The 27,113-nt window shown below is 41.0% G+C and overlaps 2 protein-coding genes across 2 annotated transcripts; one reads left to right on the forward strand and one right to left on the reverse strand.

The window, feature by feature from the left end:
- Window positions 1–1,219: 1,219 nt before the first annotated feature.
- On the reverse strand, window positions 1,220–17,942 carry pias4a (protein inhibitor of activated STAT, 4a). Its single transcript, XM_050055087.1, has 11 exons — window positions 17,803–17,942; window positions 14,912–15,284; window positions 14,724–14,808; window positions 14,591–14,632; window positions 14,190–14,280; window positions 11,761–11,889; window positions 9,141–9,246; window positions 8,909–8,982; window positions 7,347–7,507; window positions 5,593–5,744; window positions 1,220–2,227 (listed from the first exon to the last, which is right to left on the reverse strand). Exons 1-11 carry the CDS (start codon window positions 17,827–17,829, stop codon window positions 1,974–1,976), a joined length of 1,494 nt encoding a protein of 497 aa, XP_049911044.1. The 5' UTR covers window positions 17,830–17,942; the 3' UTR covers window positions 1,220–1,973.
- A 5,467-nt stretch (window positions 17,943–23,409) lies between these two features.
- foxq2 (forkhead box Q2) lies at window positions 23,410–25,220 on the forward strand. The gene is made up of 2 exons (XM_050055260.1): window positions 23,410–23,898; window positions 24,581–25,220. The coding sequence occupies exons 1-2, from the start codon at window positions 23,410–23,412 to the stop codon at window positions 24,953–24,955; spliced, it is 864 nt and encodes a 287-aa protein (XP_049911217.1). The 3' UTR covers window positions 24,956–25,220.
- The last annotated feature ends 1,893 nt before the right edge of the window (window positions 25,221–27,113 follow it).

Here is a 27,113-nt window from a genome sequence, read left to right on the forward strand (position 1 = left end):
TACTCACAATACTAGTGCAGGTGCGGAGGAATATTAGTTGTAAGCCTACAGCATGTAGCAATTAAAAGTCCAATTCTATTCCAGCAAATAGATGTGACCTTATCTACATTGAAAGGAGGCCGAGGGGATTGTTGGTTGAAGCAGCTCCACTTGTTCTAGACAAGACCGTTTGTAATCTAATCAATGACTTTAAGCGTGGTGGGCTTGCACTTATTGACACTTCACTAAGTTTTGTTGTGTCAGACATGTTGAACCCACCGTGGCAAAGTACTCTGAATGGCGCTTTGACCCAGGTCGGATTCATTCAGAGTAAAAGAAAAGCAGCGTTCATCAACAGCACAGCCGCGAGCCAATTATAACACAAACCGCAGCAGCAGAGGGGTCCTGCTTTCTACAACCAATAGCTCCCGTCTGTACAGAACAACCGCTAAATATTATGTAGATTCATTACAAACTGTTAAGAAAATGTGAAGCAATTAAATAAATATGATACTTTCATAGGAGGACATCAACATGTTGGAAAATGTCCATAACTGTACTTAACCACAGATTTTATTCTGCCTCTACGTCCATTTCTCCAACCAGAAAAACATCTAAATCCTCAATGAAATAAACACCTTCCCTCAGACTGGGGTTTCACCTGCTGGCCAGCTCAGCTAGCCTTAAAACAATGGGCTCCGATTTTCACCACTCAACAAAAAAAAAAAAAAAAAGGCACCAAAATCTCACAACCACTTCCTGTCAGTGAATCCTTAAAAGAAATCCGCTTTGACACGGCTGCCGCACAGTAATTCTGATGAGTTACGTCAATATGCGATGCTGATATAATCACTCCTGATGAATCGTTTTACAGCGCAGTAACTGCAGTTGTTTTACAGAGTGGCACAGCTACACCCACAACTTTTTGCATCACTGACACCTACAGTCATCTTGGTGAACTGCAAACTATCTCGCCCTTCGACAAAGATTTTGTTGCTGCAGAGGGAACAGAGCTGCATGGAACGATGGAATTAAAAAAAAATAAAATAAAACAAAGAAAAATGTAGGACAACAAAATCTCCAGTGTAAAATTGGCTTCAGAAAAACTCGTCAATTCTTCTGTCCTCCACCTCTTTCTAAGCTACTCTCTGGTCAGTCTGCTAAGTTTATATGACTGAGGTAGGTTCTCTTTAGCTAAGGACAAAATAAAAATGGAAAGCATCACACATTGAGGCCAGTATTGTGTTCTGCCCTTTTATAATTAAAAAGGATAAATTCCTGAAAAAACCCTTTCAAGCTTTGAATTCATTCTCTTAACAAAGAAATAAACACAATGGGAGGTTTCAAATTTGCATCACACTCCAGATATCTCTGCCTTGTCCTCCCCGCAAAATTTCCATGCTCTTCTTTTCCGTTAGTTGTTTTTGACCTGTCACCAAAAACTACCGAGGAGCCTCCATTTTCAACTTGCCTGTTCATCACGGATGTGACAAAAATCAGAGACGCACACATCGAACGCCCATGGCTAAAAGAGCCTGTAGTTCCAAGTCAAATACAAAGAGAGATGAGGTGGTAGAGAGGAAATAGTCTGGAGAGAGAGGAGGAAGGGGGGGTCGTGGTGGTGGAGGTGGTGGTGGGGTGCACGATCCATTCAGTCTCGTAAGTAGAGGCAGGACGGTACGGATATTCACTGCAAGTTGACGGCCAAAAAGAGTTGAGAGTTGCTTCCAGTGGTGTACAGTACAAAGAGGAATCCTAATCACTCTAGATTGAAGATTCATTAACAGTGCATGTTTGAGTGTGTGTTTGTTTTGACTGGATAGAAACCAGAGCTGCTAAAAGGCTTTGACGTTTGGGCGTAAGAGATGGGGGGGGGGGGGGGGGGGGGGGTTGTTGCATCTAGTGGATTACTGTGTTCCTGTCCTCAAGTTTTTAGCCCCCTGCCTCTCTGTCTCTGTGTGTGTGTCAGTCTATGAGGGGACAGAGCTGCGGGGTCAGTAGGCAGTGACCAGGTCCTTGTCGTAGTTGTATCGGCCCCTCTTCGGGGCGGGACTGTCGGCGCTGTCCTCAGTGTCCTCACTGTCTCCTCCTGCCCCGCCCCCTTCCTCCTCAGAGGAGGAGTCAAGAGTCAGATCTACCACCGCACCTCCTCCTGGCGCCACAGCAGCTCCTCCTGTGACTCCCGCCATCCCCACGGAACTGCTTCCAGAATGGATGGCCGGTGAGTGACCGTTTGCCTCAGGAATGCCTGTGGACATAAAGCACGTTTTAAAATTGGTTACAAAAAGATTTACACTGGCAAACTAACAAACAACAGGGGCCGGTTGCACCAACTGGTCTTAAGCCTGGTCTTAAGCTAAGTCGGTCGTAACTTGGCGTTCTAAGTCCGACCTAATAGTTACGCCGGTTGCACCAACAGGGCTTAAGACTTCTTCTCACTAAGACCGGGCGTAAATCTCACACCTAGTCAGGAGCAGGTGTAAGGTCATAATCAAGCTGCGCTCATGCGCTCTAGAGCGCAGAGAGCGCAACTTTATTATGGCACGTCTCATCCACCGTCTGTATACGAGCGGGCATTTAGACGGGAGAGGGTAATTAGGGACAGAAGCAATTGGACATAGCCTATATAATGACGAGGAGCTGATTGAGAGGTTTCAATTCGGTAGGAGAGATCAGTTTGAACTTATTGAGGAGCTGTCACCGGATTTACAGTTTGTGTTGGGCTGCAACGCAGCACCACCACCAGCCTTCCCACCAGGCAGGGGAATCCTCCCCAAATACGTCAACAATGATTTCACTGTAAATTGAGGTTTTCGGGGAGGACCCCCGCCAGGTTGGATGATTTTTTTTTGGAGGAGATGTATTTTTTTTTGCCTTGCTGAGAAGATCTTTCCAGTTCTTCCTCATGTCAGCCTCTGTATGAAGGCAGCCAGAGTCTGAACACGNCTGTAAATTGAGGTTTTCGGGGAGGACCCCCGCCAGTTGGATGATTTTTTTTGAAGGAGATGTATTTTTTGCCTTGCTGAGAAGATCTTTCCAGTTCTTCCTCATGTCAGCCTCTGTATGAAGGCAGCCAGAGTCTGAACACGTATTGATGTGCCCCGTTATCTCTGCCCATACCGACTGTTTTTTCTTATTTGTGATACGTCTCTGTGCTGGCTGTACAGCTTGATTAATTTTCTAATTTCAGTGTCGGTAAAGTTTTTCGTTGATCCTTCATGTTTTCTTCAAATCTTAAACTGTAAATAAACTGTCAACACAGATGAGAGGAGCTGTCAACTGTCAATTGTCATCTGTCAAGCACACGGAGTGATTCAGCGGCGCATCATTTAACATCACCGCGCTCCTTTAGGCAGGCCGCGTGGGGCATTCCGGGGGCATTCACATGGATGCGCACAGCTAAAACCAGCGTAGCTAAAACCAGGCGTAAGCCCTGTTGGTGCAACCGGCGTAAGTCCACTCCTTAAGGCTGGTCTTAACAAAGACCGTCTTAGGAGTTACGACCAGGCGTAGTAAAGACCAGTTGGTGCAACCGGCCCCAGGGGTGGGGGAAGTATACATTTCTTTATGATATAAATTATTAAAACTGCAAATACAAATTAAACTTATCAGAACAAGAAAAGCAGTTGCTGTTTTAGCCCACTAGATAAATAAGGTAATAAAAAAGACTGAAGTGAGACGAACAGACTGAAAACATCATGTTTTTAGATAAATCAAATGTTGACAATTATGTTTATGTCCTTTGGGGACATTATTTGCAGCTGAAAGAGGTATTAAATCATGAGATGTTATTGTAATAGTCAGCATCTCTCAAAACCAGGACTGTCAAACATCATGCTTAATTGCTGAATTTCAACATTTCATTGTGATTAAAGGCGCTGTATGTAAGAATGTGGCCAAAACGGTTACTGCACTCAAATTCAAAATACTGCCACGAGTCGTGTCCGCCCCCCCTCCCCTACAGATTCGAGGTTGCTGGACAGCGGCACGCTGGAGACTGATTTGTTTGCCCACGGGCGGCTGCCGTGGCAGGGCCGCGTCGCCGCGTCCTTGATCTTCGGTTTTCCAGCGGACCGTTCGAGCAAGTCCGGCTTCTCTGCTGCTAACGCTGCTGCCGGGATACAGCTGAGGAGGAGCCGGCTGCTAATGCTATGTACTGGGACACTGCTAATGCTGCTTGCCGTGCTGCTGTAGCTCAGTCGTAACTGTAACTGATGCTGAGACTCTACTGACTGCGTGACTGGTAGCAAAACATAAACATGATTACAGGCCAAAACACAAATTCAAAACATAAACATGATTAGCAGACTGTAAAAATGTTTTTTAAATGCGAATATTCTGGCTGTACTATTGTTGTCGGTGAGATCAGTATGTTATATGAACATTATTCTTTAGTCTCTGTGACATATTAGGAGGATTTTACGACTATTTGCTTTAGATTTCTTACATATAGCTCCTTTAAAGCCATTTTTAAAAATCACATTTTTCAAACCTTTATAATTTTGCATTTCTAAACAGTTTTGAAGTCAATTGCAACTGTTACCAGGGTGTCTTGATCGGGAATCAAATTAATGTAAGGTTTGATGCTTTTTAAATAAAGAGTGGTGCCAGTCAGAGTCTGACAAATGATAAAACAATAGAAAGAAAGTAGCTCTGTGAAACCAGAGGCCACAAAACAATACAACTCACACAAATCATTTTATATATCAGCAAAAAACAGTGTTGCACAAACAGAAAATACCTCAGTTGAGTTCATAAGGTGTATTCAATCAGCAAACAAAGCAATCTAGGTGTGTGTGTGTGTGTGTGTGTGTGTGTGTGTGTGTGTGTGTGTGTGTGTGTGTGTGTGTGTAAAACTGTCCCACATCTCAAAAGTTCAGTCCACTGAATCTGTTTTTTGTTTTCCCGACAACCCTTCACAGTTCAGTCCCTGCACAGTTTTTAACCACCAAAAGAAAATACAACTTACAAGTCTGCTCCGGGTTTTACAGCAGATTCCCACAAAATAAATATATATATGAAACACGAAATGATTTACAATATATACACCTGGTAATCACAGTACTGCCGACCAGTTGGGTTTGCAGCGTTGGAATTAACTCTTAAAAAAAAATGCAACTCCTGGAGAAACTTCAGCGGTGAAAAACATACTCACAACGGTTTGGTTGAGTGGACTAAACACAGACCTACATCGTGCTCTGATGCTAAAGGTAAAGCTGGCGAACTCCTCTTTACTTACCAACAGCAGCGGCAGCTCTAAGAAACACTAGTTTTTTCTCTGCAGGTGTTTATTACTTGTGATTTGTCAACTGAACCCTGTGGGAGTTTTTTAAAGTGAAATGAACCATTGACGAATCTCAGTGGTGTCTTATTTTCAATCTCTGCAGCATCAGGAAGCAAACAGCCACTGCGGCGGTTTGACTAGGGAACGTGGAAGGGACAAAAATAGCAGCACGTGATAAATGCGATTATAATAACGCCTTATGATTAGACCTTAATTGCATTGTGATTAACGCGTTAACGCTGACAGCCCTACTCCAAACATTTAAAGTCACAATAATATTGTATCGTAATAAAATCGTACTGTGGAGCCTGACAGGGTTTAACACTTACATATATCAACAACAGGATACTCTGGTGTGTTGCTGCGCTCTCTTTCCCTGTCCCTCTCCTTGTCATCTCTGATGGGTCGCCAGGAGCCGTCAGTTAAGTACTCAATCTCCTCGATGTCCTCACTCGTCTCCTTCAGAATCTCAGATAGCAGCCTGAAATACACACTGCAGGTTAGAACTGCCTCACAAAACAGATGTCACACCAGGCAAAGGAAGAGAATACTCCGTTTAAACTTGACTGCAGGAGCCTTGCACAGGGTTCCTGCACATTTTCATGGACGAAATCTCAAAACTTTTCCCGACATATCAGGGACTCTTAACAAAATTTCCATGACCGTCCAGAAGGCATTACACGAACATTGATTCATCTCAAAAATGCAACACAATTTAGAAGTAGTAGTGGGGTATAGCATAGGTATGGAAACTTTTGGATTCATGACCCCACATTTTAATACACAGAGCGAGAGACAGTGCAGGGAGAAAAGCACAGGAGAGTAAATTAAATATCACACATCAGCGCATATTAGAGCTACTTTACATCAACAGCTCGATGTTAAATTACGTTACATGGAGGGTTATCCAAGGACGATTACTGCAACACTTATGCTCATGACACACAACAAAATTCCATGTCTTTTCCAGGTTTTCCATGAGCGCGTGAACCCTGCTTGCAGAGGTATGCAAGGCTCCAAATTCTTTTCTGGAGTCTGTAGATCATATCTGTCTTTTGCCACCTTGACGACCATATCGCTAGAGTCTTGACCATTTTCATTAAATTGCAATATTTCATTCAAGTTACACTCAATGATGAAAATCAACAAAATAAGCCTGGACTTTTAGCTGTTTATCAACTTAAAATTGTACTCATTCTGTTTATTTCTCAGCCTCAAATAAACACTATAAAACCTGACAACATTCGGTAATTAGGCTGCTGAAATCGAAACCTACGAAGATGAGTTTAAGAAGGGACTTTCATAGAAGCTTTAATTTAAGGAATGCAAATACACCTCAAAGCCAAATTGTAACACAACGCTTTCAGTCTTTGTCAGAGTCAGGGAGTGTCCTTGAGAGCTGCTCAGAATTTGCAGGAGACTACACGCCCAAATGTTTAAGGATGAAAGTGCTTTGAATATCTTTTAATAGCACTGACTGCAGGTTAATTTGTTGTTTTTGCTGCTATTCTGTTGGTGATAAAATACCAAAAATAAAAGAATAAATGTGTGTGTATGTGATTATAGATATACATTTGGCACCTACAGACTTATACATATGATGACGATTCAAATGGCTGTAGTTGTCGAGAGAATAACTGATGGTAGTGAGGAAAATAAAAAGGAAAAGACAGACGTGTTGAGCCCTTTTGAGCCCGATGATTACAGGGTTCTTTAAACTATAGCCTTGTTACATCAAGTAGATCAAAGCGTCAACAAACAAGCCAATTTACCGGATCAAAAGTTTTGGAATACGACCTGACAGCAGGTGTAGAGAACAAATCACAACTGATCACCGACCTCTCATGCCATGTAAAACATTCAGAGCTTTTAAAATGAAAATACAGTAGGTTGGTGCATGGTTCAACTTGCATCCAGGGTCCTGAAAAGGCCCAAACATCTGTGCAGCTGAATAATTTCCCCCAAGCTGGCACCGACACACAGACTGCTAGAATTACACAAACATATAAATTTTCTGAATTAATTGAGAAGAAGATGGTGCTGCTGTGGTGGGACAAGTCAAAGCACGCTTCTGTCTCCTTACCCATCGATAGTGAGCAGCTCAAACGGAGCGGGCTTGTCGCAGACGGGGCAAGTCCATGTGGGCTTCTTCTCGTTCATCTGCAGGAAGAAGACTGCGTCGAAACACTGAAGATGGGCACAAGTTAGAACTCGACATGGCACTCCAAGCCGCATCTTCACCAACTGTGGGAGAGGGAGAGGGAGGGAAGGAGCATGTTAAAGTCAAGCTTCACAGCAGGACAAAAATTATGAAACTGGCCTCTGCCACTGCAGAATAACTGAAACATTTAACTTTAACCACTTGGCTCTATTTGGCAGCCTGAAAAGTGGCGTCAAAGGTAGTTGGAAAAACGCAGTGTGGAACGAAACAGGGTTGCAGTGGACAATCGAACTCAAGGATGGAATATTTAACTCATACAAATGTTGATCCTCTGTGGCAACACTTCTACATAGTTTTGCTTTATGTGCAAATTTTCAATCTGTTTGGATTGATATCTGAAGCATAATGTCTGAGGTCATGAACACTATGATCAAGCCACAGCCTCTGCTCATTATTCTTGGAATATCTGAGACCTTCAGAAAGCTAAACGCGACACAGCAACGTTTTCTCTCTAACTGCCTCATAACGGCAAAGAAATTAATTCTCATTCTATGGAAAAGTACAACTGTCCCTTCCTCTGAGATGTGGCTAGAGGATTTAACCAACACACTCCATTTGGAAAGGATAAGATGTGCCCTGAAAGGCTTATACTTAATAAAACCTGGAAACCCCTCATATCATATCTAGCAACTGCAAATCTAGCACAACAGTCCAACCCCAGCACACACTGTACTATAACTGAAATGACTGAAGAGTGATGGGTCTCTGTGGGTGGAGGGAGGTGGGAGGAGTACACGATTGTAAAGTTCAGAAAAGTGAGCCTTAAATGTAGATGTTGATTATATGTGGAATCTATCTGCTCAATAAAAGATATTTAGAAAAAAAAAAAACCCCAGATAGAAATCAAACCCTTTTCATTCAACTGGACCGTTGCAGGGCTCAGAGTTTAGCACAATATGGAGTTAGAGTGGAGTCTACTGCTGACCAGCTCCACACAACTCCCTCGCCATTAGATCAGGAGGACGAGGGAGAGATGAATGAATCAGACTTCCGCTACATTGATTCGGAAATAACAAAGGTTTAACCACTGATATCCGAACACACATCTCTGTCTACTTCTCTCCAAATTGCTCTTTTAGCTACTACAGCCCACAAACAGTGAAGAGCAGTTTTATACGACTGGTGTGGCTGGCTGGTCCACCAAAACTCATTTGATTGAACTTTTGCAAACGCCCCTGAGTGCAGGATGAGTCATCAAACATATGAAACCATTTTATGGTTTTAAAGCAAGAGGAAAAATCTGGGATTCTGATGTAAAAATACTCTCATACTGACTTTATATATATATATATATATATATAATAAATATTATTATATATTTGGCACATAACAAGAGATAAATCATCAATTGATGCTGGATTAAAACCAGGAACACACATTTTTTATGTGTGACATGTTAGATATCATCATGAAGGTGTACTCACTGGACAGATGAGAGAAACCCGGAGGCCTGTGGTGGCAATTTCACTCTCTGGGTCAAAGCGTAGTTTGTCTTGGACTATAAAAAAGTGGACAAGACGGGACAAGATATCAGGTATTGTTGTAATAGTTTCTCACGGTGAAATTAAACTCGAAATACAGTCCCTAGTATTGTTTCCATTTTAAAAGTCACATTTGCAAATCAAATTTAGGCAGAGTATAAAACGTAACACTTACTGCGTTCACGACAGCGTTCTGCACTCTCAACAGAGCAGAGCTTGAGTTGGCTGAAGAGGTCCGCTGCGGTGAAAACCCTCACTAAATACACTGCCACAGAGTAACGCTGAAAACACACAGATTCACAGGATTTGAGCACTTACTTCAAAAATCTAAAATAGAGCACACACAAAGTAAACCTACAAAAGCATAAAGTTAATACACAAGATTTATCAAGGTTTAAGAAATCTATGTGGATTCACTGTTCTTCTTATGTTAGAAGAAGAATTAAAAGGCAAATCTACCCTCTGGAACTCCCCTGATTATATAACTGTATTTAATCTGAGATATCTTCTTACATTATATGGGCCAATTACAAAAGTCACACATCTTAGGAAAAACCTAACACAGCAAATTCTTTCCATTAATGAATGTTTACTATCTCTTGGATCTCTGGTATAGCTCCCCAAACACTGGGAGTACATTAGACAAATGTTTTAAGCTTCAGTACAAATATTCCTCTATGCTTAACAAAACCTTAGAATTTGATGGACTGAAATCCCCACACCCTCCACTTGCAGGCCAACCGCAAGGTTACAGACTCGCATTGATTAAGTGCGAGCAATCAATTCTGTATCCCCATGTTCCACTTCAAACAAACCAAAAAACGGTTGGTTTGCCTCTAAAATCAGCAACATTTCTCATGTGCAACACATTTATAAACTGCTGTTGGTTTAAAGCTGCAGTATTTTGATCATGTTGTAGATAAAAGGAGGCTGTCGAAATACTGTTCAAGCCTTCATGCCAGAACATGACTGAAATGACACCAGCATTTCCGTCAGTCCACCAGGCCAGGAAGATTTCAACGTCTCGGACAAATGGGACGTCTGTTTATTGAACAGACTCACATGCACAATAATGCAATTGTAAAAATAAATTTTACACTGGCTAGCCTACATTCATAAACACCAAGAATTTCCTTCAGCTTCCTGTGTCCTAAGGGAATGTGACATGAGCAACCGTCAGAAACAAAATCAGTGTGATGCATCATTTTCTATTGTAATGTCCCAACTGGCTGGCAGTGATGCATCACTGTGCAGCACGCTGTTTTGAGCTGAACTTTTGTCAGACGTCTTCTCTCTATTCATTCCTCTCACTTGCTTCAAAAGCTCTACAATGAACAAGGTACGGCTGATTTGTGAAGTTGAACTGATGTGTTATCTATACTAGTGGTTCCCAACTGGTGGGTCGCTGTCCAAAAGTGGATCGCGGGTCCATTGTGAATGGTCCGCAGGTGACTTGGGAATGTGTCGAGTTTGTAACAAAACACACTTTATTTTTAAGTACAGTGAATTTATGGCACAGAGCTTTTAGGCCATGTTTACACAAAAACGATCCACTGAAAACGGAATTGTTTCTCATTTTCATTTCGAAAAAAGTTCTGCATTCAGGCGACAACGTTTTGATAACAATCGCCGTGCACACAGATCTGCGAAAATGACTCAACAACGCTGTAGCATACATGCCAGGCCAGTAGTTGGCGGTGTGACTTTGTAATGAAACAACACTCTCCTGCACACATGCGCTTCCTTCTACAGAGCAGTGATGTATAAACAAACAAAATGGCAACCGCACAAACGTTTGTCTGGACGGACGACAAGCTGGAGTTGCTACAATAAATCTACACTTTGCTGGAGAATTCAACAGGGTGAGCAGCACAAACAAAGCTCAGGAGCCTGCCGTTGTTGTGATGGTCGACTTTCTCCCGCATGCCTAGTGACTGGAACCGTAATGCGCATGTGTGAAAAGTCTCCGTTTTCAGAGGAAATGCATATTGCAAGTTTACATGACAACGGAGGCGGTGATGTATCCAAAAAATGCACCCTGGAACCCGTTTTCAAAAAGTTGCATTGTCAGGCACCCAAAACGCAGCTGTCGTGTAAACAATCAGCCAAAACGCGACCAAAGTTGATCATTTTCAGTTGAAATTGTTGTCGTATAAACAGGACCTTATTCTGAAGGGCTGTTTCCTGCTGTAGAATGAGTAAATAAGGGACAGCTACTTAACAGAGACAGCCAACTAGCTCGATGACAAACCCAAGTACGACGCTGAGTATATTAAAATGTGAGGACCTTTGACTGATGACTGAAGAGACACCATCGATCCCAGTAAAAACATAATACAAAAAAGCTAAATTAAAGTTTTGATGCAGGCTATATAACACAGAGCTACCCTGCTGTCTGACCACTTTGACCAGCTATTGTGTTTCAGGCATTTCCAAAACTCTTGGATAAATAACAGTATCAATGTACAAGGGGAATGTCATACAAACCCCCCTTTTCTTACCGTTTGTTTTTGAGCTTCGATGATGCACATCTCTGATTGATTTACACAAGAGCTCTACAGAAGATGGTACTAACAGAACTAACAGAGCATTTATCAGCTTTCCAGCTGCTTATCTGGATCAAGACCATAGTTAAAGTCGTTCAGCTCTTAGCCCTCAGGAGACTTCTTTTGAGTTATACCATGCTCGACTGCACAGGGCTCATGAAACACAAGAAGCAAGATCTGCGTGTCCCATCTTGTAACACCACGACCCTGAGCTACAACAAAATATGATCTTCAGCATCAGACTCTGACCTTGCCAAAGTTCCCCCAGGTGACGGTGACTCTGTTGGTGACATTGGAGAGATGCAACCAAGGAGTGATGTTTACAGGACGACAAGGACGACGGGGCTCGACACCAGGCTTATTAGAGGGGTAATAGCCCTGTAAACACACAGACACACACAAATACCACAGAATTACGTCAGTTATCCAATATATCATCGTAATCAAATTCAGTAACTTGTTGACATGGCAGCCATTACAATTCCCTCTGAAGGAATTAGATGCAGTTTAAAGGACTAATTGGTTGATGGGCTCTTGATTGTGTTGTTAGTTTTTGAACTGGGGGGCACAAAATTAGAAAAGTGAACAGACAACACACTGTTTGCTTGTAAAGAGTTAAATTGGAAGTAGGAGCTCACATCTCCTGAGCACTGAGCTCAGAGCAAGTTGCACATGGACGTTAGATGACAATCACTCCTATGGTGTTTATGTATCCTCCTCTGTGTATCTAATTAATTACTTGTGTATATCTAAAACATACCAACCGAGACCACTCCAATATGTAAGGGATATTTCACCCACAAACAACATTTATATATCATCCCGTGTTTTGCTGAGTTCGTGAAGAAAACTCTCGCATGCCTCCACGGTAAACGAAAACCCCAAAATGGAACTTTGATATACGAGTAGCGTGCATTTGAACTCTTGTCATGCATTTCTAAGCTGAGTTCAAACAAACACGCTTGCTGCACAACATTCATATGCAGAGTGTTTAAAATAGTAAGGTTTTAAACGAGAAAGCATATGTTTGGTAAGCACAGAGAATATGACTGGATGAACACTTTGATTATACTGCACGAGTTGTGTGAGAAACCAATGTTTTAATATGGTTATGCTGTCGTTAAATGCGGACTCTATTTACTCCAATCCAAGAAGAGTTTTCTCAGTTCTTTCGTTCACCACGGAGGCATGCGAGAAAAACCTTTTTTCAAGATCTCAATGTAACACGACGTGAGTAACTGATATACAAATGATCGTTTTATGGGTGATGGTGTCCTTCAATACCTGATCAAATGCCACTGTTGCTGCATAGCTGATTTTGTGTGTCATGTGTGTCTGCACCGACTCAGGAAAGTTTTATTTTACCTCAGTACATGTTAAAAGTATGGAGTGCCTTTGGTTCTATTCAGCACAGTTATCCAGCTGATCATAAGAAACCATTTTGTCCAATAGTTAATAAATTGATTGATATATTTGTCATGTCATCAAAAATATTTTTATCGCAAAAATCCCCTGCAATATCGTGCTATTATTTAGGGCCATATCGCCCACCCCTAGGGCGATATGGCCCTAAATAATAGCAAGTCCGGGGCTGTTCCTAAAACATTCAGGACACCACAGTTTATTCCACACTACTGAAGCTGCTCCTCTTTCTGGAGCCACCGCAGAGTCTCTAATAATTTCGCTTTCCAAGTTGTTATCGTGGTGGGTATGACGTCAATGTGTCAATAAGCCGAAATATTGCGAGTATCATGATATTAATTTTTCATACGATATTAACAATACACCAGATATATTGTGAACGAGATGATACAGCACACCCCTACTGATTGATCGATACAAAGACTCAGAGAAAAAGCCTGTCTCTCTCTATTTTAACTTAATTTACAACATTCAGTCGTACTGGATGCACTTCTTCATCCATCTCCTTGCTGCAGCTTTCTTACTGGGATTAAATAACATTTTGTTTTTTTAATCATTGGCCAACTTTTGGTGATTTATCAAGAAAACGTATATAGTATTAAAACCACAATTTATCTGTCATCTGTGTATCAACATTTTCTTGTTGCTGCTACATAGTAATATGGTCAAACTGTGAACTTTCTAAAAACACCTGCCACTGTTACTACATTTGATTTGAAGCTTGAACACAGAACACTTGAGTTTGTTTGTTAACAGCAACCTTTAAATGCAAAAGCTACTAAATTCACATTTTTGTTTTCACATCACTGATTTCTGACTGTCGTCTTTCCGGTTTGATTTCTGACTTGAACACAACAATGCAACAGCAAACACTTGTCTTGGATGTTTTAGCTTCCCACCAGCACATGAACAGTTTGAACACTGAGACTGCCAGATGGAGAGTTTTCAACTGAAGTCTTGCCAGTGAGTTGATGCCTTCAGGCTGGATATCTAACGCTATCTGTACCTGGATGTTATTTTTCTTACATCATTCAACATCCTCCTGCATTAGGTCGGCTAATCCATCACTACCACATACATACATGGTGACATTAGTTTGGCCGTGACCAGGCAGAGTCTGCCAATGACACCCAAACTTGTGACTGTATTTAAAAACAAATAGCTTACAGGGGTGACAGGAGCAGAAGAACAGCCAAGCTGTAGACATATTTGTACTCTGACGGTGTGGCGTGTCTCAGAGAAGTCAATCAACTCACCGGCACATGACAGTAGGACTGGTTGACTTTGACAGCAATGTTTGGAGGATATTGGTCCTCCTGGACACCAATGGAGTCTGTGTAACAGATTCTGCAACAGAGAGTGATACAAGACAGAAAGGTTGGTATCATAACGTACTGTTAAGTCAATCAGCATGACTAAATCTGTATCTGTATGACTGTACAGATAAATTAATCCGATATTATATTTTAAAAGTAGATTATAAAGTAAAATGTCAAGTGCTCATGCATGGTAAAACATTTTTCCATTTTCCCCTTAAGCATCTGTGCAAAAAAAAAAAATCAGGTTGACAGCACAGTCACTGGCAAAACCAGCACATTCCAAGCAAAAGCATTGTGAAATATTTATTTAGCTTCAACAGGAGTTAGTGGGAACTTACCTAAGAACCACTTGGATTGATCTGATTCCGGGACGAAGCTCACTAAGAAAACAAAAGGTCACAAATTACAGGGAGGATTAGTTACAGAGTTTGTAATGATGCAGATCTGGGGGGAATTTTTTTATTTTCTTACCTCGCATTTCTGATCTGGTCTGCCTGGTTCGGTGTTAATTCAAATAAGCATTGACTGTCCTGCAGTTTTTCATTGTTCTGGGCAACTGTAAACACATGGAGAGAAGATCCATCACAAAAAAGACATAACATTTCTACCAAACAAATTTAGATTCAAGAACACAGAAACATCAAACTGTAAACACGCACTTAGCTCTGTTGGTGGCAACAGTGTCTCCAAAGTTTGGTAGAAGGGCAGTGGCACCAGCTTGACCTCTGTGGGGATCGGTTTGGAAATGCCGTTGAGGTAGTCTGCGCCCTGAGAGGTGGCATTGGGGGAGGGGCTGAGGGATGAGTAGGCAACTGGGACGCCCTCTGGACGCCGCGCCGCAAGCCAGCCAGATGTTTTGGGGAAGCGCGACTCGTAGAGCTGCCTGACATTCTTCAGAAGCTCCGGGCTGTATTCGGTCTGCACTAGCCTCAGCGCACGCCCCACCAGGTCCTGTTTCAGCCCACTTTTGCTGCGGCCCATCGAGGCCAGCAGCGTCTGCAGGTCTGAGACCCGGAAACTTTTGACCATGTTCTACAGGGAGGACAAGAGAAAACCATGAGATACAAAGTACAGTGACAGAGAAGTCTGTAAACAGGGAGAGTTTGATGCCATGAACTTAAAAGTCCAGACTCAATTTGAGAGCCAAGTTTGACCCCAAGGCATAATGATAATTGATTTAAATGCAAAAACATCTACCACAGTGTGAAGGAATTTGGATTTCTTCTACTTCTGACTTTTTCAAGCATTTCAAGTTGAAGTTTTTCTGAAACTATTCAGTATGATTTTCTATGCTATCAGTTGTTGTGAGTAAATATCAGTGTAACCCAAGGTGGAAAATACAATTCAGTATATCAGTGCTAACATTCTGTGAATTGCTCCAGTAATGTGTTGGAGCTGCAATGATTAGTCATAGTAATTGATTAGTCAGTCGACAGAGAGTAAACTGGCAACTACTTTGATAATCAAATAATTGTTTTAGTAATATTGTAAGCAAAATAAATAATTTGCTCATTTCAGGCTTCTTAATTGTAAGAATTTGGTGCTTTTCTCTGTCATACATGATAATAAACTTATGAGCTTTGGATATTTTGGACTGTTGGTCAGATAAAACATAGTATTTGAAGATGTCACCATGGGCTCTGGGAAATTACATGGGGCATGTTTCATTGTTTTCTGACATTTTCCTGACAAAACAATTAACTGATTAAACAAGAAAATAATGAGCAGATTAATCATGAAAATTATCATTACTGCATCCCTATAATGTCTCAAGTTCTTAAACATATCTGCTGGAAAAGAAGAAAAAAAAGTCCAAATGAAACAAATAATTCAGTCTTGAGAATCCCTGAAACACCACTGCTAAATTTTTTGACACTCTACACATTCATTCACTTATTTAATTTACATGCAGCACTTAACATAACAGCGTCTCAAACTATTTGATTCCTGCTAAAATTAGCTTCCTTCCTTAGTCACTTTAATCCCACAGAGGCTTGAACCTGCCTCGTAATTAGCTGGATACAGTAAGAAGACACACAGCTCCTTGTTCTGACCCCTCGCATAGTGTTGTCATTTTCATCACCCTGTTCCTCAGCAAATTTTGGTGCCATTAAACAAACCCTGAATGTGCAGCAGCCGCAGTGAACATGCATTTCACTCACACACACACCGAAACTACACTGATAACAAGGCCAAGCTGGTAAAAAACCCTGCAAAGTAAAGGCATAGCCACCTCAGACTGTGTTGAGTTTAAGGATATATATCAAAGTATTTAAGAGGAATCACACAACTATAAAATGTGTGGTTGACCCTACACTCCGGATGTTTATTTAAAGAGACATGTATAGTCGGTGTTGCGCAATGTTTACATGTAAACCAAAGTCTGTTTACAGTCCCATACACTTGCAATGTAAACTGTGCACTTTAATTACAACATGTTCCAAAACTGAAGGACAATATGTTTATAAATCAATTCCCAAATATGCACTGTTATGCACATCTCATTTACAGCAACTGCTGGTCGTTTACAAGTGCTCGTTTCTGCAGCAGTGACAACTTAGCATTGAGCGGGAAAAACACAATAAAAAGCAAACATGTTTACACTTTGACTGCAGTGAATTTAAGTGTAAGTTAATCGACGCGAATGAAAGTCAATCAAACATTGGCACCAAGGTTTAACTCACTCGCCATTGTGGGTCCACATTTACATTAGCTACACCAAACGTGTACAATACTGACATAAAAATAAGCGTCAACTGTCGCAACACAGGCCACATAAGACTAAACAAACGTCAGGATGTTTACATATTGGGTAGCAGCAAAGCAAAGTATGTAAAGTTGCCTGTAGGGGGAAAACACGGAATGTTGTTGTTGCTGGAAAAACCTGAGCCGTGCATCATGCTTTAGCTTTGTCTGACATTGTTAGGTTGAGCATCAGCAGCACGACTGCTTTGTGTCTAAATTAAACCTGCACAACAACACGGCTGTCCGTTAGGCTTCTGATGGACGTGCTGTGCAAAAAATGCAGCCATAAAACTAGTAACGGTGCAATTTCTTTAGCCTCACTTGAACAATATAGCCTGCGCTAACCGTCTGGCTAGCTCCTCCACAGACTGGGCTGTCGGCATTCAATCATGGCAACTGGACATTTTGACAGGTGCACAGCTTTTCAAACCAGCCGGCTAACGACAAAGAGACGTCGTTGTGAGGCAAATAACGTTAAATAGCAACGCGCCGGGAAGCGAGCTTGCAGCAAACCCCCGAGTGTTTTCATGGTCACATCATTCATTTTCAGTGTCTCCCCTTTGAGCCAGCGTGATGCTAGCTAAACCAACGCACTTGCCCTGTTAACACAACCAGCGGGCTAGCTACGTTAGCAGCACAGGCTAGCTGGTTTCGTCGTGAATGTAATACGCCACATTTGTATGCGTACAGACTTCTAACCGTGTTCACGCAAAGCCCCCGGTTCCCCCACAACCGGGCTGTGTTTCAAACCCACACTCCCGCGCCCCTCTCCAGACCAAACCAAAGCTAACTGAGCTCTACTTGCCATCGCTTCCACCAGTTCGGCCGCCATCTTCGTGCAGCAGTACCGCGAGAGTCGACGACGGAGTCTCTCTCGCCAATGAAACGCCGAGCCATCGCTGATAGACGATTAGCATCAGCCAATCACAGCGCTGCTTCACAAGCTGGGCGGGACTAGTGCGATTTAAAGTTGCAGTGCAAGTTTATAAAAACACTAAGAAACAGGTCTGATTTCCAAAACAGGCCTCAATGTCCGTCAATGACACCACGTGTTAAAGCATTTCGATACTCATTATATTGCGGTTTAATAGTACCGAGATATTGCGAACACGGGTCTTAAAAACGGTTTAAAATCAACGTGGGTAAAAAGCACGGCGTGTCAAGTGGACTGGGTCGCATGGTGCGTTCAAATCCCGTCCGAGCAAATTACTCCGCTCCGTGTCCTGCGGCCAGCCGTGAGCTGTGGTGCTTTGTCTAAGGTATGTTCATAATTGAATTAAAATGAGTAATTAACGAAATACACTCACACGTCAAAGTATAGATCCGCCACACTCTGTCCTAAACATCAACACAATACTCTGCGTCACTGTCAATTACGTCATGCTTTTAGTAAAATGGGAATAAGTTTCCTGAGGACATATTAATACTCCCTGTGCAGATCCAGCCCTGCTTTTCCAGGAGCTCCTCATATGTGGCAATGATTAGTCTCATGGAAACACAAAAATCAATTGAAGGAATTGCAGTATCATGTAATAACATGGTGTGTTTTGTTTGGGGTTTACTTTGGATGTGAAACGTCAATAAAACAATGCAGGAGCGCTGGTTTTTACCTCTGCACTGCCTGATGGAAAATCTTATCAAGTAGTATGATTTCTAAATAAAATATATAGGATATAGGGATTATATGATTCAGTTATTTTCTGTCTATATTTACTTCACAGTTACAGAACCTAAAACGTCTTTCTCTACAATACCAGCTGTTATGTTCTTACAGTTCTAATATTATTCCATATTTTTTTATTAACACAACAAAAACCTATACATATGGATGAATATTGCTTATACAATACAAAAGCTTGTGAATGTAAAGGCAACATTGCATCTTTGGTTGTGCATGTGTTACATGTTGCATTATTTAAACAGAAGAGGGCAATATGCTCCATGATTTGACCTGGCTGCCATTTAATTCATTATCTCACTATAGCTACAGGACCAAGCAGATCTATGCAGATGCTGAATGATAACTGTGATCTGTACTAATGTGGTGACAGCTGAGGTGAAATGGTGTAGGCCAATATCTATATTCTATTACTAATTTCTGCAACTCCTCCGTTAACAAATCTAGCAGTATAAACTCAAGCACACAGACGCTGTTATAACTAGACCTTTATTTGTTTCAGGTCATAAAACATAGACATACTGTACACTAATAACTTTCCATTTGATGTATTCTAACACTGTAACTGTAAAAATGACATTTTGCATTTAGATATTTCATACACTAAAAAGTGTGACAGTTTTACTGAAGTGCGACAAGATACAGAATATGTATGCAATGATGAAAACATTTTAAAACGTTTTATATGACTCTGATTTTACTAATGGGGAACCTAAAACCACATTCTGGGTAAATAAGGATTCAGGTGGTTAAATAAAACCATGTTTTAAGGTGGATTAGGTGTTTTAGTAAACTTCATAGTTGGTCAAAAACACTTACAGACCCTTGGATATTCTTCACTGTAAAATGTCAGTAGCATTAACTGAGAGTCAGGATAAAATCCAGAATTTATGTCAGCATTAAAAGTGTAATTGACAGGACGTTTGACCTGCATATCATAACATAAACAAGTCAACTGGAATTCAGAAGAAAAAAATCATAGAAAAATGCAACATAAATTCATTATTGACATTAAAGTATCATTCAATTCAATTCCTTTTATTGTCATTGTAAATAAATACAATGGAATTCAGTGCACAGAATACAACAGAACTCATTATGAAAGTAATAAATGAATAATAAAGGAGAGGATAAGATATCATACATTCATACACTTAACATCCACACTACACAAGCAGTGCCAACATATGCCATGAATTACAGAGTGCTGTGCTGCTGCCTGTACAAGCGCCACCATGTTGTTATCAAAATCAAAACACAAATTATAACATTTTAAAAATAAAGTTTAAATAAACACAAAGATACAGTTAGTAGAAGAGTCATAATATATCATTAGAGAACACTGGTCAATAACTGTTCCCCCAAACTGAGGGACGTGTACTCTGGAAATAAACTATAGCCAGTAAAATATTCATAACACAATAAAGACTACAAGATAATATAAAACAATTTAGTAGTACAGAGGTATTTCAGTTTTGATCTCTGAGATGGATCTTAATAGACATATGATACTTTTTTTTTTTTTTTAAAAAGTATATTTATTAAACAGACTTCAGAGCAAGTAATATACAGTACAGGTACTCATTGCTAAGCAGAAGTCTGACTTTTTTTTGGAGTGTCATATTTTTCGACACACAAACAACACCTCACAAACCAATCATCCCGAAATCACCCTCCCAACCACCTTCCCAAATGTCCTAGTAGGTACAAATTACACTTACTTTTTTGAGTGCTAGAAGAGTAAAAGAAGAGAATAAATAAATAAAATAAGAAATAAATACAATAGAAATAGATAAATAAAATGTTAAAAAATAAAAACGAGGGGATAAAAACATTTACTAAGCAATTAATTGTCTGTCTAAGTTAGCGAGTTGATATAAGAGAAAAAGGGGTCCCAAGTTTTGTGGAATCTCTTCACAGATCCTCTGACTGTGTACTTGATATTTTCTAGGTGGAGAAAAGACATTAAATCCTTAAACCAAGAAGTTGTGCGAGGGGGGTCGGGGCTCTTCCACTGTAACAATATGCACCATTTGGCTATGAGGGAGGCAAACGCAACAAAATCAGCTTGGTGTTTAGTTAACCTGCCTTCAAGAGGAGACACACCAAAGGTAGCAGTCATATAAGATAATTTGATTGATCTGATTTGATCTGATTTCACCTTACTGTGTTTCTTGTGTGCCAGGTCATCAGCTGTTTCACATAAATAAAACAGCTGACCAAACAACAACACCATAATATTAACGCCCCAAATCCCATCAGACATGTTTGACCCAGGTTGCACTGAGTCTACCGAGAAGCAAATGAGTTCCTTAACCTGCTGCGAGCCTATTGTATTTATTGAACTCTGTGAAAAGCAGAAAAGAACTAAATCAGTTATATTAAGTTTACTAATTTGTAGATGATAAACTTAAACATTTCCAATGGCTAATAACAGAATAAGTTTCTCTTTTTAAAAAAAAAACAAAAAAACAAGTGAGTTTATTGGCTTTTTAATATACTACAAATTTTACACCAAAAACAACGACAGGAAACAAATAAGGTATGAAACAGAACTTTAACAGTAAGGCATCATCCTAATAACAGCTGCTACGACAGGGCAATACAGTGAGCACTTTTCCAAGGTTCATAATATAATCAGAAATGTTACCTCTATAAATATTGAGAGACTAAAGGAAAGAAAGAGCACATTGCTATGTTGCATTCAAGAGATTAAGACAGGTAGACTTCTGTAGCCTTCCTCCCCTCTGGAAATGTCAGAAACTGTCCTCATATCTTATCAAAAGTAGAATATGTACCCTTTATTGTAGAGGTAAGTTTTTCTAGGGACATTCCAGTAAGCCAGGTTTGCAAATTTGGTCTCATAGTGGATTTCCAGAACCTAGCTATGGTGTGTAAAATAAGTTTCTTCTATAATAATATTTTGGAAGAACTGGAACAAAGGTAACAAGACACACAAATTAAACACATGACATGTCAACATTTAAAAGTGTAATTCACAGTGTGTTTCACATGTATATTATAACATAACTATTCTACTGTATTTCAGCTATAACCCTTCACAAAAACTGTGGCGTAAATTCATTGTTGGCATTAAAACATTGTCACAATCAAAGTACAAATTATCATATTTAACAAGTAAAAATCCACAATAAAACAAAACATCCTCAGTTTAGGATTTTGTGTTACTTCTTAGTCTGGAACTCTGGAACGTCAATTATGCAACCTTCATTTTATCTTTTTCTTTTATGTATGTTATTCAATGGGGGAGGCTTCTAACCTCTCCTGCACAATATTTCAACTTTTAATTTCTTTTTCCTGCATTTTCTATACATGTATGTGCTAATAAACTAGACTAAACTAAACTAGACTACTGTAATCCAACTAAAAACCATCGAATTAAAAACTGCGACATGAATTCATCATTGGCATTAAAACATAATCACTATTAAAGCACAAATGATGAAACTTCAGAAGTAAAGTTTAATTAAACACAAAGAAAAAATCAGTAGTAGAGTCCTCACACATTATAGAGACCAGTAGTCAATAACTGTTCCCTCAAATTGAAGGAAATGTTCGGTCTGAAAATAAACCATAATTAGCCAGTAAAATATTTATTACACAATTAAAGATTATAAAATAATACAATACAATTTGAAGTGCAGAGTATTTCAGTTTTGATCTTTGAGATGGATCTTAAAAGATATCTAGGATTGCATTTGCTGACTTTACTCACTGTTTTATAGATGAAATCTTAAACATCTCCACTGGCTAATAACATATAAGTATAATAATAGTTGCTATGAATTGGAATAAAGGTCACAGGATACACAAATTAAAAACAGGTGAGTCTGATTTTTCAGTCGTGTACTGTTCTGTTGCTTATCAGTGGCTGCGCAGTACATTTGTGCTCTCTCCAGAAAAGGAGACTTGACTGTGTTTTGTCTCCAAAACATTAAACATTGACCCATTAATTACTGCTCTATGGTAATTGAAGTAATTCTTCGGACAGCATCCCCATGGACAAAACAACTTTAACAGGATAACAGTGGCATCTAAAAGGCCTTTGATTGTGCAGCATCCATCCTCTGCACACCACGTCTTACTAAATCTTGAGTGTTTAATCTCCCGTAATTACAAAGATTTGCTTGGGTTAATAAAAATAATCCGTCTCAATTGAGACCCCCCACTTGGACCACCCCTGTGCCTTCTTTGCCCCTTTCTGTGAGGGATAAATTCACAGTCATATAAATAGAGACACCTTCGCAACCGTGAAGCACAACTCTTTGTTTCAGGAGCAAAAAAGGCAGCTGGATTCTGAAAAAGTGGATTTGATCGTCAGGTTTATCAGAGAGGCAAAAACTTTTTAACAAAATTTGTTACTGTACAAATTAGCTGTGTTTAATCTCACAGGCTGACGTCAGTTCCACAGGTTGAGAGTGTGTCGCTCGTGAGCGCGTCAAGGTTAACAACAGTTGAGAGGCTCATCTTTATCTGTGATCTTGTCAACAGTAAGACTTGAGCGATAGAGGCGAGGGGCATTGAGGCGTTCAGTTTATGAAGGGTCCTGCACTTTCCAAGAAAACAGCCATGCTGTGAAACTCAAACACAGAAATCTGAGAGGACTTCTGGGAGACAGACTTTTCATTTAACACCTGATACTTACTCAACAGTCAGTTTGGAGCCAATTAAACCTCTGTAATGAGTCTGAGATATCTCAATTCAGAGATGACAATGGAGGACAGGAGCAGCCGCACCGGTGGCGGCAGAGAAAGGCTGGGACTGAGCTTCACTATTGACTACCTTCTGTTCAATAAAGGAGTCAAAGGTTCTAAAGAAGAAGCGACAGGAAGTCGTACGGCAGAGCAGACAGCGAGCAACATGCTAAATCATCAGAATCCTAAACCCGAAGAGGTGGGGATTCGCTCAGAGGCGCAGGAGAAGCGGCTACAGAGGTCAGAGGCAAAGGCTGAAGAGAGGAAAGTCAAAGAAGAGGAGGGGGATGAAGTGCAACAAGAGGAGGGGGCGGAGGAAGTGACCACCACCACCACCACCACCACCACCACGTCGACCAGCAGCAGTCCGGAGAAGTCTGCGGACAAACCCAACCAGTCGTACATCGCGCTTATCTCCAAAGCAATCCTGGCGTCAGAGCAGAAGAAACTGCTGCTGTGTGACATCTACCAGTGGATCATGGACCACTACCCTTACTTCAAGAGTAAGGTACGTTCACGTCAATGTTCTTGTGTTATTCTGTTTACCCGGCGAGCAGAGATCAACAAAGATGGCACTGTAAGGACACAATAGTTCTTGATGAATTCAGAAAGTCTGGTGATAATGTGAAGCTACGATCCAGGGGATCTGTGTCTGTGGGACTGTTTTGAAATTAATCCTGTAAGGCGTACATGACACAGATCACGAGAGCGTGTATTTTCTTCAGTCGCTGAAAATTAATGCGGCAGCCATTTTCACAAGTGAACCGACCTACTTGGCACACGTAATCTGTCTGAGTGGTTAGGCAATTAGGTGCTCGCGGGGACACTAGATGATCTTGTTGTTGGCGAATTCGCAAATAAAGTAATCCTGTTGCTAGGTTGCAAACCGCCTCTGCCTTTACCAGGTGCAACAACAGATTGGACGTAGCCTAGTGGATTAAACTTGATCACTGGTTTGACGTGCTAAAAAGGTAACTCAGGGTGTCGTGTCTTACTGCGATCATATACGGTCTTGACACGCTATGGTGCATCCTGCCAACAACAGGACAAGGTGACATCCTGAGGAGGATCAGTGATACTTAGCTGCCACCTATGTTAATTTCCCAATTGGGGACAACCATTGTTTAACTCTTACTTAGCGTTGAGCGTTTGTTTCTGGCTTAACCGTTTTGTTTTTCTCTCTCCAACAGGATAAAAACTGGAGGAACAGCGTGCGTCACAACTTGTCCCTGAATGACTGCTTCATCAAAGCAGGCCGCAGTGACAATGGTAAAGGCCACTTCTGGGCAATTCACCCGACAAACTTCCAGGACTTTTCTAACGGGGACTACCACTGCCGGAGGGCGCGGCGGAGGGTACGCAGGGTGGCAGGACAGCTCCCTCTTTCCTCCCTGAGCTCGCCCTACCACCCAGCCTTCGTCCGGTCACACAGAACGACCTACTGGTGCTGCCCCCAAGCCCAAACGCTCCCTTTGTCCTGCCTGGCACCAAGACTCTACTGGCCATGGGCCAGTGTGCAGCCACAAGTGGGGTTCCACCCGAGCCTGCGCGCCTCTGTACCCTGAGAGTGTTGTACTTTTGACGTACAAACAATCTGGCCCTGAATTACTGCTGGGTAAAGGAGAGATTTTAGTCTTATTTGCTAATGAATTTGTCATTAGGTGATGTTGACGTCGAAGTGGACAATGTTACGTTAAACTCTGCAAACCAAAGCGATTTTAGGGTGTTCGATGATGACATGTATGAATCTGTTATTTGTATTCTCAGTGTTTTTAGAATAACAAAAACTCACAATGTTTTGTTATAATCTCATTAAATCATATTGAATTCAACACCTTGTGATGTTTTTACTCCTCAGTTGTGATTTGCGTGTGTTAATGTGTGTTGATGTGTGTGTGTGCGATTGCCCGAGCGAGCAGATAGTTCTAAAAGTGAGCCCAATGCTGCAACACCACCCGGTGTTAGATGCTAATTAGTCAAAGCTGTCGGGATGCAAAATCTTCTGCCTTAAGAGACTAAAATTGGGCTTGCCAAAGCCGACTCCCAAGGATACGAGGCCAGATAATCTGAGCAATCCCAAATAGTTTCAAGAAATAGGAAGCTTATCACACAGTGTAATCCATAACCAACCGCTGCTGCAGAAAGAGGGGGGACCACGGGAGGTCAGGGATGAGGGGAGCAGAGGAAAGGGAAGGAGGCAGGGAGAGAGGGGAGACGGCTTTTTAGGGACTCTGTAGGAAGATCCAGTTGGGGCAGGAGCATACAGTGACTGAAATAATCAAAGTCACTGTAGGAATGAGTGCAATACATGACAAAAGCCATATTATCATAAAGGAGGCCCTAAAAATTACATCTGTCTCTAAACCAGGAGCCGTTTAGTTCTATAAAATGACTCCAAAATGCTGCCATAATAAGGATGAAGTCAATTCTTACCTGTCCGGCTCTCACATCAATAGTGAAATTCCTCTCTGACTTGCAAAGGTTGGCATTTACATCCACAGTGCTCCAGCCTAAGAGGATTAGGTCATACATTGACTTTTCTGAAGTTTGTTTGTCTCGGCTCATGTGGGCTTCTTATTTGCAAATTATTGAATATTTGAATGAGGCAATATTTGACATGAAATTAGATTCCTAACCAACAAACAATATGTCAGAAGGATAAAGCTTAAGAGAGACAGAGATGGAGACGGAGAGCGATGGAGAGGAGTAGAGGGAGGGTGCGCTACTCGCTCCCAACAGTTATTTTCTGGCGATGCTCATTAGAACAATGACAAATCCATCTAATTAATTTTTTGTTCACCAAATCTTCCTATTCAATGTCGGCAGCTAATTGGAGACCTAATTTGCTTAATTCCCATGAATTGCTCTCTGCATCAAATCCTCTTCAATTCACCAGCTTTAAGGCTTTAATTTGGTTGCATATGTTTGCTGTACACACACACACACACACACGCACACACACACACACACACACACACACACACACACACACACACAAACCCATGTGCAAGTTACCATGATTCACACACACACAACTTCTAAAACACTGGCAGAAAAACACATGCAATCATCCAAATAACTAAATTAGTTTAATTAATTAGTACTTAGTTTTTGTGCTTTTTTGTGAAAAGTTTAAATAATATTTTAGCCACTAAAATAAATTTATCATAAAGAGCTGTTTTGTAATGTTTCCCACTTAAAATACTCCAAATAACAGCACTTACATTCAACAAACTCACACAAAAATCTTAATTACCTACCTTTCTAACAGAATGAGATTGAGGTCATGAGCTGTGTGTGTGTGTGTGTGTGTGTGTGTGTGTTCATATGTGCATGTCATTTTGTTAATCTAATGGGATGGGCCGACGGAGGGGTGCAGGGGGGCCGTAGATTAAGGCCCAAAGATTTGTTCCTGATTAGCAGAGAGTGAGGTAAGAAGATCAGTCCTGCTGAGACGGAGATGAAACATTATGGCCGTGTTTTAATGCAGCACATTTACAGCGTGCATTCCAAAGCTGATTCCCCGTTAGCTTACATGTATCTCATTGATTTGACTATAGACTCAATGTACAACGGTTTCACACAACAGAGGATGAAGCCTGAAACCTGCACGTAGATCAAAGAGATACACAGGGAAAGAGGAAGAGGTTTGTTTTCAGCTTGTAGCTCATATTGTGTGAGATATATTCCATCTGCAGCACTGTAGGATGATTTAACCCAGCA

This window comes from Epinephelus moara, chromosome 10 (assembly GCF_006386435.1).
Source record: "Epinephelus moara isolate mb chromosome 10, YSFRI_EMoa_1.0, whole genome shotgun sequence".
NCBI lineage: Eukaryota > Metazoa > Chordata > Actinopteri > Perciformes > Serranidae > Epinephelus > Epinephelus moara.